Source organism: Phaenicophaeus curvirostris, chromosome 22 (assembly GCF_032191515.1).
Source record: "Phaenicophaeus curvirostris isolate KB17595 chromosome 22, BPBGC_Pcur_1.0, whole genome shotgun sequence".
Classification (NCBI taxonomy): Eukaryota; Metazoa; Chordata; class Aves; order Cuculiformes; family Cuculidae; genus Phaenicophaeus; species Phaenicophaeus curvirostris.
This window is the reverse complement of record NC_091413.1, coordinates 5,325,493-5,343,848: the sequence shown is the minus strand read 5'-3', so window position 1 is coordinate 5,343,848 and position 18,356 is coordinate 5,325,493. Positions and strand designations below refer to the sequence as shown.

General features: G+C 46.5%; 2 protein-coding genes and 1 long non-coding RNA gene across 3 annotated transcripts; 2 read left to right on the top strand and 1 right to left on the bottom strand.

The window, feature by feature from the left end:
- Window positions 1–1,857: 1,857 nt before the first annotated feature.
- Window positions 1,858–6,635, top strand: KIAA2013 (KIAA2013 ortholog). Its single transcript, XM_069874490.1, has 2 exons — window positions 1,858–2,872; window positions 3,280–6,635. The coding sequence occupies exons 1-2, from the start codon at window positions 1,936–1,938 to the stop codon at window positions 4,137–4,139; spliced, it is 1,797 nt and encodes a 598-aa protein (XP_069730591.1). The 5' UTR covers window positions 1,858–1,935; the 3' UTR covers window positions 4,140–6,635.
- Window positions 4,918–9,009, bottom strand: LOC138729900 (uncharacterized). Its single transcript, XR_011338974.1, has 3 exons — window positions 8,878–9,009; window positions 7,223–7,426; window positions 4,918–5,040 (listed from the first exon to the last, which is right to left on the bottom strand). It is a non-coding gene; the product is annotated as an uncharacterized lncRNA (long non-coding RNA).
- Window positions 9,010–9,634: 625 nt separating this feature from the next.
- LOC138729893 (chymotrypsin-like elastase family member 2A) lies at window positions 9,635–14,767 on the top strand. The gene is made up of 8 exons (XM_069874484.1): window positions 9,635–9,681; window positions 10,048–10,300; window positions 10,672–10,769; window positions 11,754–11,882; window positions 12,631–12,767; window positions 13,358–13,503; window positions 13,638–13,790; window positions 14,593–14,767. Exons 1-8 carry the CDS (start codon window positions 9,635–9,637, stop codon window positions 14,608–14,610), a joined length of 981 nt encoding a protein of 326 aa, XP_069730585.1. The 3' UTR covers window positions 14,611–14,767.
- Window positions 14,768–18,356: the final 3,589 nt, after the last annotated feature.

The window sequence follows — 18,356 nt, the reverse complement described above, 5'->3', positions numbered from 1 at the left end:
CGTGAATCTTTTCCTCATTTAGTCTGCTCAACTTTGAGAACATGAACAGGAATCACAGACATTACAAGATTCGTATTTTCAAACTAGAAACAAGCAGCCTCAACACTCAACAAGTCAGGAGCCCTTCAAACCTCAGCCTCAAGTCTGCGATTCAGTCTAGGGTTTCAAAAATGGCAAGTTTGTCATTTTAATGAAGTTAAATCTCTCCATTCTAAAACGAAAGGGGTTTTGCACAGCAGAAATCATGAATGCGTCATTGTTTATACCGCCATACTCAGACTGTCCCTATTTGCCAGCTGTTTGCGTTCTGCAGCTATGCCAACGCACCACGCGCTTTTTTCCCCACCGTTTCTATGTTTGTACTGCTTTGTGCGGCACGGCTGGAATTGGCTGCCTGTCTTTTTAAACAGAAGCAGCTGCCAATGCAGATGTTCCAATGAGTACGTGCAACACGTGCTCCAAGCAAAGCAGCAACTTCCTAAAAACTGAAAGGATCAGAACTGAGGTTTTGAAGCAGCCTCAAGGCGTGCCAGAGACAACACTGGCCCCCGAGCAGCCAGGAACAGGGGGCTCACCCGCTGCTATGACAGATCCCAGCGCCCCGCATCAAACAGACCATTTACATTAAGAAAGCGCCTGGCCCTCTCCCTTCACTGAGCAGGTTCCCTGCCTCTGCCTGGTCAGCAATTTCACAGCTTGTTTTAACTGGATGCAGTTGTGTGGGGTTTGCTACTGTTTTTGGAGAGCTGGAATACAAAGCTTTCTGTAGTCACATCATCATTTTGGTTCTTCTCTACTATGCGGTGCAATAAAGTTTGATCGAGTAGACCTTGCTTTCCCATGTGAGGCTCTGCTGTGGTAACGGGGGCAAACTGGACTGATGGAGAATTCTGGAGAATTTTCTTTATCGGGGCAGTTACAAACACCTCAGCGAAGCAGGGGGAGGTGGAGGGTTCAGGGAGGGACCCGGGGATGCCCTCTATTCCTCTCTTACCCCTCTATTCCTCTCCTGTGAGACCTCATCTGGAGTATTGTGTCCAGTTCTGGAATCCTCAACATAAGAAGGATATGGAGATGTTGGAACGGGTCCAGAGGAGAGCTACAAGGGTGATCCAAGGGCCGGAGCACCTCCCATGTGAGGACAGGCTGAGAAAGTTGGGGTCGTTCAGGCGGGACAAGAGAAAGCTCCAAGGAGACCTTATAGTGACCTTGTTATCATAGAATAGTTTGGGTTGGAAGGGACCTTAAAGGTCATCTAGTTCCAGCCCCTCCCTGCTGTGGGCAGGGACACCTCCCACTGGACCAGGCTGCCCAAAGCCCCATCCAACCTGGCCTTGAACACCCCCAGGGATGGGGCAGCCACCACTTTCTTGGGCAACCTGTGCCAGTGCCTCACCACTCTCATAGCGAAGAAATTCCTCCTTATGTCTAGTCTAAATCTGCCCCTCTCCAGTTTACACCCATTGCCCCTTGTCCTATCACCACAAGCCTTTGTGCACAGTCCCTCCCCAGCTTTCTTGTATGAGGGTGGGGAGGCCCTGGCCCAGGCTGGGTAGAGGAGCTGTGGCTGCCCCATCCCTGGAAGGGTTCAAGGCCAGGCTGGATGGGGCTTGGAGCCCCTGATCCAGTGGGAGGTGTCCCTGCCCATGGCTGGGGGGGAACTGGTTGCGCTTTAAGGTCCCTTCGGACCCAAACTATTCCGTCTCCGTGGTTCGGGCCCGAAGGGGCTCAAGGAGCCCTGGGTGGGGGCGGTGAGGGGGAGCTGGGCGGTGCTGTGGGCGTTCCGCGCTTACCCGCGACTGTCGCAAAGCGTCGCAAACAGGAAAAAAAAAAAAAAAAAAAAAAAAAAAGAAACGCGCCGTAAAGCGCCGTGGGCGGCGGTGTCGGCGATGGCGGCGCCGTGAGAGCCGCGGCGGCGGCGGCGCGGGGCCCCCGATGTGGCTGCAGCAGCGGCTGAAGGGGCTGCCGGGGCTGCTGTCGAGCAGCTGGGCGCGGCGGCTGCTGCTGCTGCCGGCGCTGCTGCTGGGCGCCTACTGGTGGCTGGGCGCGGCGCGGCGGGGCGCGGCGCGGGGCGCGGAGCCGCGCGGGGCCGCCGCTCTGTGCGCGCAGGCCGGGGCGGGCGCGTGGCGGGCGCAGGCGGAGCGCGGCGATGCCTTCGCGCTGCCCGAGGGGCTGGAGCTGGCGGGGAACGGCTTCGTGCTGCTGGACGCGGCCGCGGGGAGGCTGTGGGTGCGGGGGGGAGGAGGAGGAGGGGCGCTGCCCACCGACTACCCGGCCCTGGTGAGGCTGAAGGCGCTGGGAGGGAGAGGGGAGGCGAGGGCGGTGGTGGCGGCGCTGCGGGACGGGGCCGTGAGGAAGGTGAGGTGCGTTCAAACCGGGCCCGGGGCGAGCGCCGGGGACTGCGTGACGGTGAGGGAGGAGGTGGTGGCCCACCGGAGCCGGCCGCATCTCTACCTGCAGCGCATCCGCATCGCCAACCCCACGGAACGCGTGGCGGCTTTCGAGGTGTCGGGGCCCGGGGCGGCCCCCGCGCTGGGAGGCCGCTTCGCCACCAGCCTGGAGAAGGTGGAGGAGAGGCAGTTCCTGCTCTCCTCCGGTCGCCTGCTGCTGGCCGGCAGCTCCAAGGTGGTGTTGGTGGTGGTGGCGGCCAAGAAGCTGGTGAGCCGGGTGCAGGTGGCACCCAAATCCCACTTCGACGAGACGCTGCTCTCCGTGGTGTACACCTCGGAGCCCATCGAGGTCGCCAGGCTGGAGGAGACCTTCAGCAAGTTGAGGGAGTCGGCCAAGAAAGAGATGCTGGAGGTGATGCAGATGGGCGTGGAAGATCTTCTCCAGGAACACCGACAGACCTGGTCAGACCTGTTCATTTCAGGTAAGGGAAGCGATGCTCCGCTTCCAGAGGGTTCTGTGCTGTGCTGGGCAGCTGAAAGCGAGCGGCCTGGTTGCAGTAAGGTCTCCAGAGGCTCCGCTTTTCCTGACAGATTTTTCTCAGGAGTCAGAAGGCATGTTGTGGGATAATAAAAGAGCATTCCTGGTTTGCAACCCAGCATACTTCACAAAAGTGTGGTATTCCTTACTTTAGGTGAAGTATATTTACATTAAAGACAATGATAGAAGAACATTTCTAATCGCAACTCTGGATGCGATGGCTTTCCTGCCTTTTTACAAAGAATGCCTGTCTGTTGAACAATGACACACGTGTTTGATCTTCTTTTCCTCCTAGTTAATGTCATAGTCGTGTGCGATCCTCTGAGTCGTGATTGCTCTCTTCTATTACAGGGGTTGAAATGAGAAAGATCACAGATTCGCATACGCCATCCAGTGAGACTGTTAACATGACCCTCTACTACGTACTGTCGAGCATGCCAGCTCCTCTGCTGGATCCACTCATTAGTCATGAGGACAGAGAAAAAATGGAAGCCAGCCTGAACTACGCTGACCACTGCTTCAGCGGCCACGCGACCATGCACGCAGAGAACCTGTGGCCAGCCAAGCTGACCAGCGTCGCCCAGGTCTTGCAGCTCTCAGACCTGTGGAAGCTAACTCTCCAAAAACGAGGATGCAAGGGTCTTGTGGCAGCCGGAGTCCACGGACTCATGCAGGGAATGGTGCTTAGTTTTGGGGGTCTGCAGTTCACAGAAAACCACCTTCAGTTTCAGGCTGACCCTGATGTACTTCATAACAGCTATTCGTTACGTGGGATCCATTACAATAAGGACTTGATTAATCTAGCTGTTCTGCTGGATGCTGAAGGAAAGCCCTTCTTGCACGTGTCTGTGAAATTCCAAGACAAGCCCGTTAAACTGTACGCGTGTGAGGCAGGCTGTATGAACGAGCCTGTGGAGCTGACCTCAGAGGCACGAGGCCATACGTTTCCCGTCATGGTGACTCAACCCATCACGCCACTGCTTTATATTTCGACAGATTTGGTTCACTTGCAGGACCTGAGACACACACTCCATCTAAAAGCTATTCTGGCCCATGAGGAACACATGGCCAAGCAATACCCAGGCTTACCCTTCCTCTTCTGGTTCAGCGTGGCCTCCTTGATCACATTGTTTCACTTGTTTCTGTTCAAACTCATCTACAATGAATATTGCGGGCCAGGAGCCAAGCCGCTCTTCAGGAGTAAGGTATAAGGCGGCTGCTTCTGGCTGCTGTCCACTGCGTGTTGTCAACCTGATTTTCTGTCAGCTGTGCCTAGGGGGGTTCTTGTCTTGGACTCTGAGGATTTTCAGTCTCTTGAAACAAGTGATCTGTGACCTCTTCTTGCGAGATGTAGGATTAGGGCAGGGATTGGAGAAGTAGGGCTCACAAACCTTAGGAAAGATAAGTCCATTGTCTGTCCTTCTTAAGTATTTGTAAGGCTGCAGATTGAGGCAGACAGAGCTTCTGTCTTCTTTCCACACATTGGTGTAGGACATGGCTTGTTTTGAAGCCTGCAGTTGCAGCAGTGTAACAAGATGATGTCTTCTGGAATGATTGTGAGAGCGCTGCTGTACTTGTCTTTACTGCTGCGCGGGAGACGTGCACGCTTGTCTGCCTGGTGTGAGCGTGTGATGTGTCGTACAAGAACACGCAAATGCAAACTTGTGTTTCTGAGTCAAGGTGCTGACTTGTTGGGACTCCTGGTAAATGTTCACAGGCCTGTAGACACTGCAGTCCTCCATTAAACCATGTTTACCACCATCATTTTGGGAATGTGCCCAGTCAGGGTTTCTCCCATTCAGACAAATTACATAAGCTGCATTTAAGAAAAGGTACCGAGCTCTTTTTACTGCGAGTTGGAGGTTCTAACTTCAAGCTTTGTTGCGTCTCACTTCAGTGTAAAGGATTTGGAGTTGCTTTAGAAAACTTAGTAGCAAGTGAAAACTGAGCATGGAATAGGCAATAGACGGTGATTCGTGCTCTCAATTCTCATACTTTCTGGTTGTGTGTGGATACGGAGCAGAAATGAAAGATGAGACTGGATTTGCTGTGTGACCGAGCTGTATTCAGAGGCGTCCATCCCTCCCTGGGGTTGAACAGAGTTAACTGGGGCTTGTTTAAAAAAAACCAAAGAAAAATGAAATAAAAAATGACAGTTAGAGCTGCCAACAGAAAAATTCTAGCATTAGATTGCCCTGTTTTTCCAAATTATACAATCAAATCCAATTCTGGAAGGTTAAAGCTGGGCGGAAGGTACTGTTTGACAGTCAATATGTAAGGGGTGAATTGGCAGTTTTCTTCTCAGCTCACTGTCTTTGTCATGTTGAGCACTGGAGATCAGGCCTGATCCCAGGCAGGTCTGAATGCCTGTCATCCCCTGGAAGAATGAGGGTTGAAGGTGCTTCTGGCTAGGCAAACTAATCTAGGAGGAGGTAGACTAGATCTGTATATCAGACAACAGCAGTTATAAGCCTACAATCATGATCCAAACCTTAGTGCAAAAGGAGGAAGTAACCAGGAAGTAATGTCAATTATTGTGTATACAGCTGCGCCCCGACACATCCTGAAACGTGTCCTTGAAATGATAAAATAGCGTCCTTTTTGCACTGCTGTCTCTCTGGTTGCCTTTGTCAGCTATGAGACTCGCATTCTGCCTTTCACCGAACAACTTGTTAATCGTTACTGCAGGGAACTGTCTCTGACTATGCTCTGAAATGCCGAGAAGCTTCACAGCTGCGCACCAGGGCTGGTGTAACACCTTTTCCTTTTTGACACTGCAAAAAGCCTTTCACTGCAAAAAGCCCTGCAGTATGCAGCAAACGTCTGTTGCCTCATCTTAATTGGACTTACTTAAAATGAAGGTGATGCAGAACTTGATTCTAGAAGCTGGGATGAAGTGGAAGCCAGCCGAAGCTCAGAATCTCTGTAGCAGTAAGGAAGACTAATAGTGTTGAAGTAACACCCTGTTTTATGGATTGAATGAGAACATCTCAGTGTCCAAGTGAACTTAGTCCTACTTTCAGCCTCCATTTGCACAAGACATCTGACAATTTTGCAGCTGAGAACAAGGACCTTATGAAAGCAACAATCCTTTTGTGCCTTGTTAAGAGAGGAGTCTGAGACTTGGAAGGTGTGGTTGTAAGAGTTTATCCCAGACACTTGTGTAACAGATGTTTCTTTTTTCCTTGTAAGCTGTTGAGTTCCCTAAGAGTAATCCATTTGGTGAAAATACTTGAAGATCTACCAAGCCGTTTGGTATTTTGATTTGTTTTTTAATCTTACAGGAAGATAAAGAATGATGATTCCCTTCAGAGAGTTAACTTAAGTAGAAAACTGTAGTGTAATTTCCTTTCTGGTACATAATTCTTAATTTATTGCTTGGGGGGCGGGGGAGGATGTTAATTTTGCCTCCACTTCAGTAACAAGTCAGTCAGTTGAACTGTAGATATCTAAGTGCTGGTAATAGGTTTTTCAGCCTTTATGATTGTAGAGTGCAAAACCAATTTAATCAAACTGTTTTCTGGATTTACACTTGGAAATGCTGACCTGCAGGTTTCCTGTTCTGAGCATACTGAGACTGCGCATTGATTTGTTTTGGCTGTGGGGGGAGACATCCCACTTCCTAGTCATTTAAAGGTTGTTTGGTTTTAAAATACCAAAGGTGTTGTTTCTAAATAAATCTCTTTCAGTCTAATCTGATCACCAAAGTGTGGTTGTTCCGTTTGTTTGTGGTCTCTATTCTCTCCTTCCCTTGCTTCCCACCCAGTTAAAACAAGCGGAGCCTTATGTCACATCTGTGGCAAGTACTGAATACAGAAGTGCTTGGATTAAAAGCAAATACAGCGTGGCAAATACATAAATGGGTTTAAGCTGGGAACAGACAATTTGGAAGGTGCAATAGGAGACTGAAACACTAAGTGGTGCTAATACCGTTTCCCTGGCTGTGCGTAACCTTGTCCCATGCAGGCCAAGGTTTAGTTTTAAGAACACACAGAGAGGAACCCAGGGAGCAGTCAAGTAGCAGGTTTGATGGCCTTCCACCAAGTAATGAATTTGGTGCTCTCTGTGAAAAGCTGGGGCAGGATTTAACTTTCCATTTTTAAATAGGTTACTGTCTAGTTTCAGATGGAAAACCTCCTCAGAAAAATGGGTTTCAGTATCCATTACTTATCTGCAGACATTTACTAATGGGTCCAGCACTACCCTGTGAGGGAACGGGGTATGTTATAAATTGTACACTAAGTACAATGTGCATTGAAAGAGATATCAGCTGTTATGCTTTAACAGAACATACCAGACGTTCCTGCTCTGTCTTACTGAAGGTCCATGAGCTGCTTAGTTTCTGTTAAACATCTGGCGTGAAGATAAGAGCTTCTAGGTAGCTGTTTCCAAGCCACCAAGCTGGAGGTTGAGCCTTTAGATGTTCACTTGCAGAACTGCCAACAGTGTGATGCCCACCAAGTCCCAAGAAAGATACTTCAGCCTGTTTAGACTAGACCTGGAAAAGATGGATAAGCAATCATTGCATGTGGCAGGAGTGGAACAACAACAAAAAGTTTTGAGTGTTTTATATTGAAAATATGATGATTATTATGAGTCTTCCTGCATAGGCTAAAAGAACTGTTTCAAAATTCCTTTACAAAGAAGAAAAAGGAAGAATGTGGTTTCTTTGCTTGTTTCTTTCTTTGTGAAAGACAGCAGAATGTTATTTGTGACATAATGGCAGAAATGCTTAAAAATCTAAATAAAAGTCCGTGTTTACTAGCACAGCCATGAAACAGGGTAACTCAAACAGTAAGGGAACAGCCAAAATTAATGCTTATTTTTAGCTGAAGTTCAACGAAAATGATACTGGCATGGAAATTAAACTGAAAAAGCATATTATGTTGTTCAGGTTGTAAATTCAGACCTTACGAAGGGCCAATTAATTCATGAAAAACATTTAGAATCTCAATTCTGCACTCAGTTAATTCTGACTTATGTTTTGCCAGATAATAAATCCAAGATGCCAGAACAGAGTTTGGTTGATTCCATTTGAAATTCAGAACACAGCTTTCTCAAGTTCTATTGTTTCAGTAGGATAATACATTCTTGAAAAGCAAACAAAACAGCAAAGCATTATGTATTTCTGCCTTCCACATGTGCGCTTCGGGCGTCTTTCCTTCAAATCAGTACCTACTGCTGCATGGAAGCTTTGAAAATCAGGGATTTCGCTGCTTGTTAATGCTTGTTAATCAGATTCATTTCAGCTTTTCTGAAGCCTCTAGCTTGGTCTGTATGCACAATGCAACTCTGGTTATGAAACTGGCGTTATGGTATTTGTTTCCATTCTAGTAAGTTTGCTCCCTATGCGTGACTTGGCTTATGGGAGAGAGATTTGTCTGGTGAAGGGTTGGCAGATGGAAACATGACAGAGGATGGAAAATTCCTATTGTAGAAGAAAACAAGAGAGAGACAGCGGTAAGTTTTGATACAAAGTCATTGCTCTCAAATGTCCACTAATGAACTAGGGCGCTTTCTTTTGTGGCAGCAGTGCTGCAGTGGTCTAAATGCCTGCTCTGTTTGTCCTAGTGGTGAAATGGTTTACCCTTTTGCATTAACAAGCTTACACTGCATCATAGGCTGGACATTAGGAAAAAATTCTTCACAGAAAGGGTCACTGGGAACTGGAACAGGCTGCCCAGGGAGGTGGTTGAGTCACCTTCCCTGGAGGTGTTTAAGGGACGGGTGGACGAGGTGCTAAAGGGAATGGTTTAGTGTTTGATAGGAATGGTTGGACTCGATGATCCGGTGGGTCTCTTCCAACCTGGTTATTCTATGATTCTATGATTCTATAGCACAGGTCAGCATGCTGATTTGGGGTGTAAAAATGCTCATTTGCAATGTACAGGGATGCGCTGCTGATCTAACAGTTACAGGTACACAGGAAAGAAACGAAGTCTGGCTCACCGTGCTACACCAATGTTTCTCCGTCATTGTTGAAAGCTGTTTATTTGTATCGCTTGAAACATCTTCCACTTCAAAGCGATTACAGTTTGTTTTATTGAAGAAGTTTGGCAGGCTCCAACAAGTGCAACTTGATCTAGAAAAGAGGATACAGGTTTTCAGTCAGTACAAAGTGGCATCTGCCTTCAGTCACAAACCAAACCAAAACAGAATCTCAAGCAGTCAGAGTCACACAATAAGATTGGAAGAGGGCCTCCAAAATCACCTAATCCAACCCCGCTGACTCATTGGAGTCTATCACTCTCTGGATGTATCAGGCTGTTAGCGCTGATGTACAATTCAGTGTTAGAATAAGTCATTTTCCTGCAGTGGGAGGTGTCCCTGCCCGTCATACGGGGGCTGGAACTGGATGATCTTTAAAGTCCCTTCCAACCCGAACTATTCTATGATTCAAAATTTTCCTTCTGAAAACACCTTTGTGATGAACTTCCAAGGCGATGGGAAAGCAAACAGCTGCTACAAATAACAGCCAACTCAGATGGAATTATTTTTAACCAAGTTGTTTATATAGCCTGGATCCAAGGTCCATCGAAATCGGTGGGTTTTAGGCACTTGTGCATACAAAAATTATCCCACCGTTATATGAGTTACTCATTGGTATCAGAATAGCATTTCATCTTAAGTCACGCGTCGCAGAGATAAACAATAACATATAAATGGTTTGCAAAGATAGAGCCTGCAACACACAGCTACTGGCATCATGCTTGGAGTCCTCTTTGCTGTGCTGACTCTGGCAGCTGCAGGTACGTACCCAGTTTCAGCATTATTTTAAAGGAATAATTAATTCATACCTAACACCAACTTTCCTTTTTTTAAGGGAAAATAGACGTTGTGCAACAAAGTAGAAAGAGATAGAGAAAAGGCAGTTAAAGAAAAGGTTTTCTTAAAGCAGTAAGTAGGTGCTGTGTTGTTCTGTTCTTATTACAGGGTCATCACTGCTCTCAGCCTTCAGCAAATCCAGAGTTATTTTATTTAGCTTAAACACACTGAAATACAGTTAATCCATATCAAATTGTTACATTGGCTAAGAGCTGCATCTCAGCTGATAGATGAGAATTTGGTTAAGCCAAGTCCATCTGATTATCTGTCAGAAAGATGAAACCGTTCCATCAGGCTTTACGTAACATTGGTCAGTCGTGGCCGACGGCTGTATCTGCTCTTGTATCACATTAATCACAGCCTGTATTTGTACCTCGCGATATTTAAACCCCCACAACCCTCTCTTAAATTAAATCTTCTACTTTTAAACCCCACGTCCTATTTTGTACATCTTCCAGCCCTTGGCTGCGGGGTTCCTGCCTACCCACCCCTTGTGTCAAGAGTTGTTGGAGGGGAAGATGCGCGACCTTACAGCTGGCCCTGGCAGGTCAGTCACTTTGTGCTTTCCCTGGAGCAATTAGGGTTGTGTGACCCTCACACAACACAACCGAACCAAACAAATTCTTCTGTTTCATTTGATGCCTCTTGCCTGCCACGTTTTAGGTTTTGAATATTCCATTCTGATTAATCCTAAAGTTTCTAGTCTTTCTAAGCAAGCTCTGAATGTGCCACCTCTGGCTGGTTACTCAGGCTCCCCGATTATAGGGAAGGAAGGAAACCTTTTCTGTGGCTGGGAGTTGGAAACTTGTTGCTAAAGCCTCCCACTGTCTTCCAGTTGTGTTCTGGACGCAGAAGGGAAATGCAACAATGAAAAGCAGTAAGGGAAAAACAGACCCTTACTCAACACGCTGTTTCTAGGCCTCCCTGCAACACAATTCAACTGGGAAATGGTCTCACACCTGCGGAGGAACCCTCATTGCAACCAACTGGGTGTTGACAGCCGCTCACTGCATCAGGTAAATATTGGAGTTAACTCTAATTTGTGGAAAATGCCATAATACAAAATAAGAAGGCTTGGCTGCATGTTATCATCATAAATCCTGCATATAGTACCTATTGCACAGCTGTTTATCAGTGAAGCTGTTGATCGCTGCCAAAAAAGCAATCCAATTTGTTTACTTCATTGAAGAATACGAGTTGGATCCTGCAAAGACTGGAGGCATCTTGAGTTTGTAAGAGAAGCCTTAATCAGGTGTTGACAGGATGTCAGGGAGATGAAATGATGATTAAACCTGGCACACAATGATTTGTACTCAGTAAAACAGTCAGACATTGGCATGATTCCAGATAATCACAGGTGTGATGTGACATTGCAGTCTGAAGGATATTCTTACCACATATCATAGAATCACAAGGTTGGAAAAGATCTCTTAGATCATCGAGTCCAACCATTCCTATCTGCCACTAAGCCATGTTCCTGAGCACCTCGTCTACCCGTCTTTTAAACACCTCCAGGGATGGTCACTCCACCACCTCCCTGGGCAGACTCTGCCAGTGCCCAATGACCCTTTCTGTGAAAATTTTTTTCGTGATATCAAGTCTGAACCTCCCCTGGCGGAGCTTGAGGCCATTCCCTCTCGTCCTGTCCCCTGTCACTTGGGAGAAGAGCCCAGCTCCCTCCTCTCCACAACCTCCTTTCAGGTAGCTGTAGAGAGCAATGAGGTCTCCCCTCAGCCTCCTCTTCTCAAAGCTGATCAACCCCAGTTCCCTCAGCTGCTCCTCGTAAGACTTGTTCTCCAGCCCCTTCCCCAGCTTCATTGCTCTTCTCTGGACTCGCTCCAGAGCCTCAACATCCTTCTTGTGGTGAGGGGCCCAGAACTGAACCCAGGATTCGAGGTGCAGTCTCACCAGTGCTGAGTACAGGCAGGTGACAAAGATGCAGATGCCTCAGCAGCAAGGCAGCAGCTCTGTAACTGAGTGTTAGTCCTTTTTTCATCCAGGTCTTCTAGGACTTATCGTGTCTTTCTTGGAAAATACAACCTAGCAGCTGAGGAAGAAGGATCAATCGCACTACCTCCAGAAAAAATCATTATCCATGAGAACTGGAATCCAGATAAGATTGCAAATGGGTGAGTTGGTGGCAAGTGTTTTTTCGGTTACTAGATGCAGGGTGAAAATCAAACTGCCTGAATCCCAGAAGCCCTGAGCTGTAGCAGCCAAACACACAAACATATTGAGCCATGTGTTACAGCTTACAGAGGCATTTCTAAATGTTGTCATAGATGAGGGTTGCGTCTGCACCTTGTCCCTTTCTCCCTCAAGAAAAAATAAAGAGCTTTCAATATTAATTGCTTATCGATTAATAGTGTTTTCAGATGCAATTTTGCATGTTTATGCTTGGGTTGAAAGCTGTTCCATGCAATGATTTCTTTTGTACAGTGGAAGGCAATGAATTAATTCATACAACCTCTTTGAAGCCCTTCGACTGGCAGCGTAAACACAGAGTATAACTGATCTATGGTGTGAATATCTTTGTTGCTGAAGGACTCCCACATTATTCCTAGCAAAGAAATCTCTACATGCTTGGGTTTGGTATAAAGACCCTATAAAAGGCCACTTCCAGAAAGCTGCCAGAGGGGAGCAGACTGTTCCCCAGGGAGCAGTCTTCAAAGTCCATGGATTTCCCCTTTGCTTTGAGGGTGGAGAAAATTTTCCTGCTTACGTATTGGCCTCCTTGCTCCCTTGCATCTCTTCTGAACAGTCCAAGTGCTGTATAACTGCTAAGTATTTGTGCTGCTGTGTCTTTTATCTATTTGCGAACCTCCTCACCCCTTCCCTATCTACTCCACACTCCCAAACTTGTGCACACGACCGCAGGTACGACATTGCTTTGATCAAACTCACTGAACACGTCACCTTAACCGACCACATCCAGCTGGCCTGCCTCCCCCCTGCTCAAAGCATCCTCTCCTCCAACACCGCCTGCTACGTGACGGGGTGGGGAAGGCTGCAGAGTAAGTACCTGGCCATTTGCAAACACGTGGAACAAAATCTTTCAGTGCTGCTTTCTCCTTTGGGATTGATTGGCCGAAAGCTGTTGATAGTGCTTAAAATCCCCTCGACCTCAAGGTAGTTAGGTAATTTATCAGGTCTTGTGGCTGCCCCATCCCTGGAGGTGTTCAGGGCCTTGAGCAGCTTGATCCAGTGGGAGGCGTCCCTGCCCATCGCAGGGGGTTGGAACTAGATGATCGTTAAGGTCCCTTCCAACCCTATGATTCTATGATTCTCTAGCAATGAGACATTTTTAAATGGAATGCAAATTACTACTAAGTTAAGGCCTTTTTCTCCTTATATCTATCTATTAAAAATATATAAAACATTTATAAATATACTATATATATATGTATATTAAAAAGCAAATAAATATATATATAAGAATGGAGCTAAGGAAAGGATTATACAGTTCTCCTTTAACTCCTGTGGAGTTTCTTACCTGGAGATCCTGGTAGAGTACCCAGATCCTGGCAGAAACCAAACAACGCAGTTTTGGTCTTTCTGCAGTGCCAGCTGGTACCGTGACTCCTTTGTTTCTATTCCCTCCCAGCAAATGGACCTCTTCCAGATGACCTGCAGCAAGGCTTGTTGCTGGTGGTGGATTACTCGACATGTTCCCAGCCAAGCTGGTGGGGAAGCTCAGTGAAACCCACCATGGTTTGCGCTGGTGGGGATGGAGTCATCTCCAGTTGTAACGTGAGTCCAGAGACCACTGCTCTTCGGGCTGGGTTTCAGAAACAAACAGGCCCGATGGGAAGGGAACCTTCAAAAACCCCAGGAGGAGCTATTGACACTCTGACTGCGATTAACTCTCTCCATCTTCCTCCCAGGGGGACTCGGGTGGCCCACTGAACTGCCAGGGTGCAGATGGCAGGTGGGAAGCGCACGGCATCGTCAGCTTTGGCTCTTCTCTTGGCTGCAACTATTATCACAAGCCTTCTGTCTTCACCCGGGTCTCTGCTTTCGACAGCTGGATCCAGCAGGTAAGGTTCCAGGTATCACTGCAGGAGAATACAGACATGGGGCTGTCTCTGAGGTGCTCTCAGACTGAGATTCCAGCTACTCGCTCAGGGAGCTGTATCACTTTTGATGAAAATGCTACTTTACATAGTCTTCAGCACTTCTCCCCTATATCATATGCCCGCTCATCACTTCCAGCACAGAAAGGGGCTCCAGGAAAGCTGGGGAGGGGCTCTTGATCAGGGACAGCAGGGATAGGATGAGGGGGAAGGGTTTTCAGCTGAAAGAGGGGAGATTGAGGTTAGATTTTCGGAAGAAATGTTTTCCTGTAAGGGTGGGGAGGCCCTGGCCCAGGTTGCCCAGAGAAATTGTGGCTGCCCCATCCCTGGAGGTGATCGAGGCCAGGTTGGATGGGGCTTGGAGCCCCTGATCCAGTGGGAGGTGTTTGCCCATGGCAGGAGGGTGGAACTGGATGGGCTTTAAGGTTCCTTCCAACCCAACCCTTTCTGTGATTCTCCATACAAGTAACGCATGTAGACAAGCCCTTCACTGTGCTAAAGTAGTCTCTGTAGCAAAAAGTATCCTCCTCTTAAACAGCTATCCAAATTATTTTCACTTCTGAACAAGTCTTGATACTTAGGAATGCTGCTGAAGTCTGGAACATCAATTATTTTTTAACTTAATACAAACTTTAATCTAAAAAGTGACTGAGAAGCAAAAATCTTATTTCAGTTCTTGAAATCCTGCATCTTGGATACAACACGTCCTACTCACAAATCCCTGGGTCTCATGATCTGATTTTTCACTTCTTTTATGTTTTTGTAGGTTATGGCAACCAACTGATCCAAGAACTGGATGACAGATGCCAAAAGGGAAAACAGTTTGAACAAAGTCAGAATCGCGACACCTTTGATCGCAAAGAGCTGGAAAATGATGCTTTTAACAACAAAAGTATTGTACCTAACTGTATTGCAATAAACACTATTTTCTGCAACATGAATTGTGTCCCTGTCACGTCTGCCTGTGCGTTGTCAAGACCAGAGCCTGTATTTAGGAATAAAGTCAGAGACCTTTTACAATCTTTCCCCTGCTCTGGGCTGGAGGTTCCTACCCTCACCTGGGGAAGATGTGAGCTTGCTGTGAAGAGGCTGGGCAGTAGGAAGAGTTGGAGAGCCACAGGAACAGCTCTGGGGGCAGGGGGTGGGAAAGGCAGGCGCTGGCAGGGCTGCAGGCAGCCAGCAGGACTCACCAGAGCGAGCGGTGGCGATGCCCAGCGGGAAGGCAGCACAGGTGAAAGCAGGTCCATGCAGGTGAGTGTGGGGCCACAAAACGCTTCTACAGAGAGGTTTTTAATGCCCTGTGACCTTAGGACTTAGCAAGGGAAGGGTAGCATCTAGCATCTAGCTCTGCAGACCTGTCCCCTTCCCTGATGCTCCTTTCTAAGTCATTCAATGCCAGGTGAAGTCCTCGTACTATCACTGTCGGCTCACACACACGAGGATTTTCTTGCAAAGCACAAACAAAACCACCACCTTTAGCCTGGTACTAAATTAAAGCCCCTATTTATATCTCTTTCATTGTAAAAAAAGGTAGGCAGTATAAAATCAAGGTGGATTTTGGTTGTGTTTTTCTTCTCCCTCCTGGCACACGCTTTGGTGGATTCAAAAGTAAAATGATTAATTAAAAACAGAGGACATGCAACTCTAAGGTAAGTAGTAGACGGTGTAAGGAAAAGATTGGAATTTTATGTGGGAACAGAAATGCAGCTGGGTTCAGAGATAATTCTTTCTAAGTTTGTGGTTCCTTTCAGTATCACGTCTTGCAGATGTTAACTTTGGATTAAAAATAAATAAATATATATATTATTAAACATCAATTGCATTAAAGAAATAAGAGAAAACATGGCTGGTTATCATCTTTGGGGACTATGCTTCTATTGCTTTTGTTCTGTTTCACAACCATTGACTATCATTCTGCTGCAAAGAGCCCAGCAGGATCTTGTTGTGCCCAATATCAACCTCTGCTGAGCAACAGCTTTACTGGGGTTTTATATCCTATTAAAAATGCAGTTTCACCTGTCTGAAAGAGCAGAGGCCAAGGAAAAACAAAGACTGAGCTGAATGGACTGGTCAGAGCCATGTTTTGTTCTTTATCAGTGGAATTAAGAGTTGTCCAGTTATTCAGGAGTCACCAGCTTTAGGACAACACCCTGAGTTGTTTTTCTGAGCATCATTAATGTAAGGTTGTAAATAACTGATCAATAGTTCTGGAAAACAAAATCGTTGGAGGTTACTTTGCTGTATGGAACGTGGATGTTGATTGTATGCAGCATGAAACAGAAAGACATGAAAGGTAACAGTGAAGCTCAAAGAGCAAAAATTGGATATGTATATGCTCTGTAAAACTGAAATGGGATTAATTTTCCTTTTGAACTATCAAGTCAATATTGTGGAAATACCTGAGTTCATCATCTGGAAATTCCTACTGAAAACAAACCTTAAAAGTTCTAAAAGATGTCCACAGCTCCAGTTTGTGACTGTGGAAATCGGTAACCCACCCTTCATGGGCTTCCTTAGATCTGGATAGAAGCACCACAGAGAATAAAACTGACAGCAAATGGTGTTATCAGTCTTAATGCTCGCAGAAAAACTGTGTGACCTCATTCAGGTGTTTTTGCAGCTCTGAGTGTCCTGGCAATGGTCTCTTTACGACAACTGTTAAAATAAAATGTCAGGTGGAACAAAATACAATAAAATCTGTCTTTCAATAACATTCGGTTAATGCACGAGCCCTGTATTTTGTTTCAGAATGCAAGTGAAACATAACTACTCACTCCAGTTATGTTTTCAGGAGCTGCAAGAAAGACCCAGGGACCGGACACCTCCACTCTTTTTAAATTATTATTTTTTCTTTTTTTTCTGTTTTAGATGCTTTACCCCCTCCAGTGCCGGTGGTAGAAAAACAGTTCAAAGGATTCTGACAGCATGCACGGTCTCCCTCTGCAGCCTCCTTGGAGCCATTTCTTTTGATTTGAGCAACAGCTTGGAACTATGGAGAAACACAGGGAAAGCCCTTCAGGAACTTGCATCCTGTGAAAACCTTTGGGCTGTTCGCCTCATTTCTCTCCTACAAGAAGAAAGGCACAGCTGGCTGTTCCGTGCAGCAGACAAGAGGAACGGATCATTTCACGCTCAGCTACTGGGGAATTTAAACTCCCTCTGTAAGGCAAGTGAAGCAGAACTGTATTGTGAGAATTGCCAGTGTAAGAAGGAGAAAATCTCCATTTGTAGAGTTTACATCGCTGATATGAACCAAAAAATCAATAGCACAGGGGATGCTGAAGCCAGCCAGGTGCTCTCCGGAGTGGTCTCTGAACTGCTGGAGCGTTTCAGTAGTCTCCATGAAGACCTCCAAGCTATGAGATACAATCCTGACTGGGCAGACATAGTAGCTTTTAAACTCATCCTTCAAATAAGAGAAGTCATGCTAAGAGCTCACTCAATGCCAGCATCTACAAGCTTTCAAACAACATTGCATCAGCTTCTTGCCATTCTAAACTATGCTATGTTCTCCTCAGAAAGAGTACAGAAGTGTTGGATGGATAACGTCAATCTATCACTTCATTTCACCCACAATGAAGGAATCTCTTTTCTCAGCCCATTCCTGGGCTCAGATGAATTTGTTCCCACTGAAGCCTTGGTAAAGGGACTGCATTACGTACAGAGCTGCCTTCTGCAGAAAGGACAGGAAAGGCTCATCAAGAGATCTAAAGAAATCCTGTCCACAGTGAGCCTTAAGATCAGCCTGCTAGTGATAGCCTGCCTCATTTACCCCATAGTCCTGATGTCCTTCAAGCAAATGACAGATTGGATACACAATTATGCCAGGAATCTCAAAGAAAAAACAGAGGACTTGAAAAGGGAGAGGCGGCTAGCTGAGGACCTCTTACACCAGATGTTGCCAAAATCTGTGGCCAACCAGCTAAGGAAATGCCAGAAAGTCGAGGCAGAAAACTATGATCAGGTTAGCAAATGGAAAGGATGCTGTCGCCAATGATAGAAAAACGTTCACCTAAATAAACGCCTACCTTGCCACCATTTTTGAGGAACCTGGTTTTGCACCCATAGTCGAGTGTAGGTAGAAATCCAAATATTCATGATGGGTTTTGGAAAGAGCTGTGCAATGTGCCAAGAAACACTTAGGCTCGTGGGGGAAGAAGAAGAGAAGGAATTCCTAGGAGCGTAGCCTGTATTGGCAAGTTGTCTTCTTTGGGCTTAGAAGCCCTCTCATGAGAGCCAGCCAGCATCAGACCAGGAGTACACAGGAGCAAAAGCTGAATTTCCTTCTTGTAAAATGGGAAGAATCAAAGAACTTTGTAGAATAAATCCTGTCTGTACTTGTCAGTATGATCCCATAAGCATGACTGAAAGGAGAGCATGGGACTTAGACAGATGAGAGCGATGGATGATCTTGTAGCCTCAACTGTGTAACTGTAACAAAGCCTGTTGACATAAAAACAAGGGTTTGGCCAGGCACAATTATTTATTTGCAGCCTGCGTGCTGCTGTCACTGCTGAATTTCCCAGCTGT

Coding starts and splice junctions, on each gene's coding strand:
- KIAA2013 (XM_069874490.1), top strand. CDS start 1,936: ATGTGGCTGCAGCAGCGGCTGAAGGGGCTGCCGGGGCTGCTGTCGAGC. Junction 2,873..3,279: donor GTCAGACCTGTTCATTTCAG/GTAAGGGAAGCG, acceptor CTTCTATTACAG/GGGTTGAAATGAGAAAGATC.
- LOC138729893 (XM_069874484.1), top strand. CDS start 9,635: ATGCTTGGAGTCCTCTTTGCTGTGCTGACTCTGGCAGCTGCAGGTAC. Junction 10,301..10,671: donor CTTACAGCTGGCCCTGGCAG/GTCAGTCACTTT, acceptor CGCTGTTTCTAG/GCCTCCCTGCAACACAATTC. Junction 12,768..13,357: donor GGGGTGGGGAAGGCTGCAGA/GTAAGTACCTGG, acceptor ATTCCCTCCCAG/CAAATGGACCTCTTCCAGAT.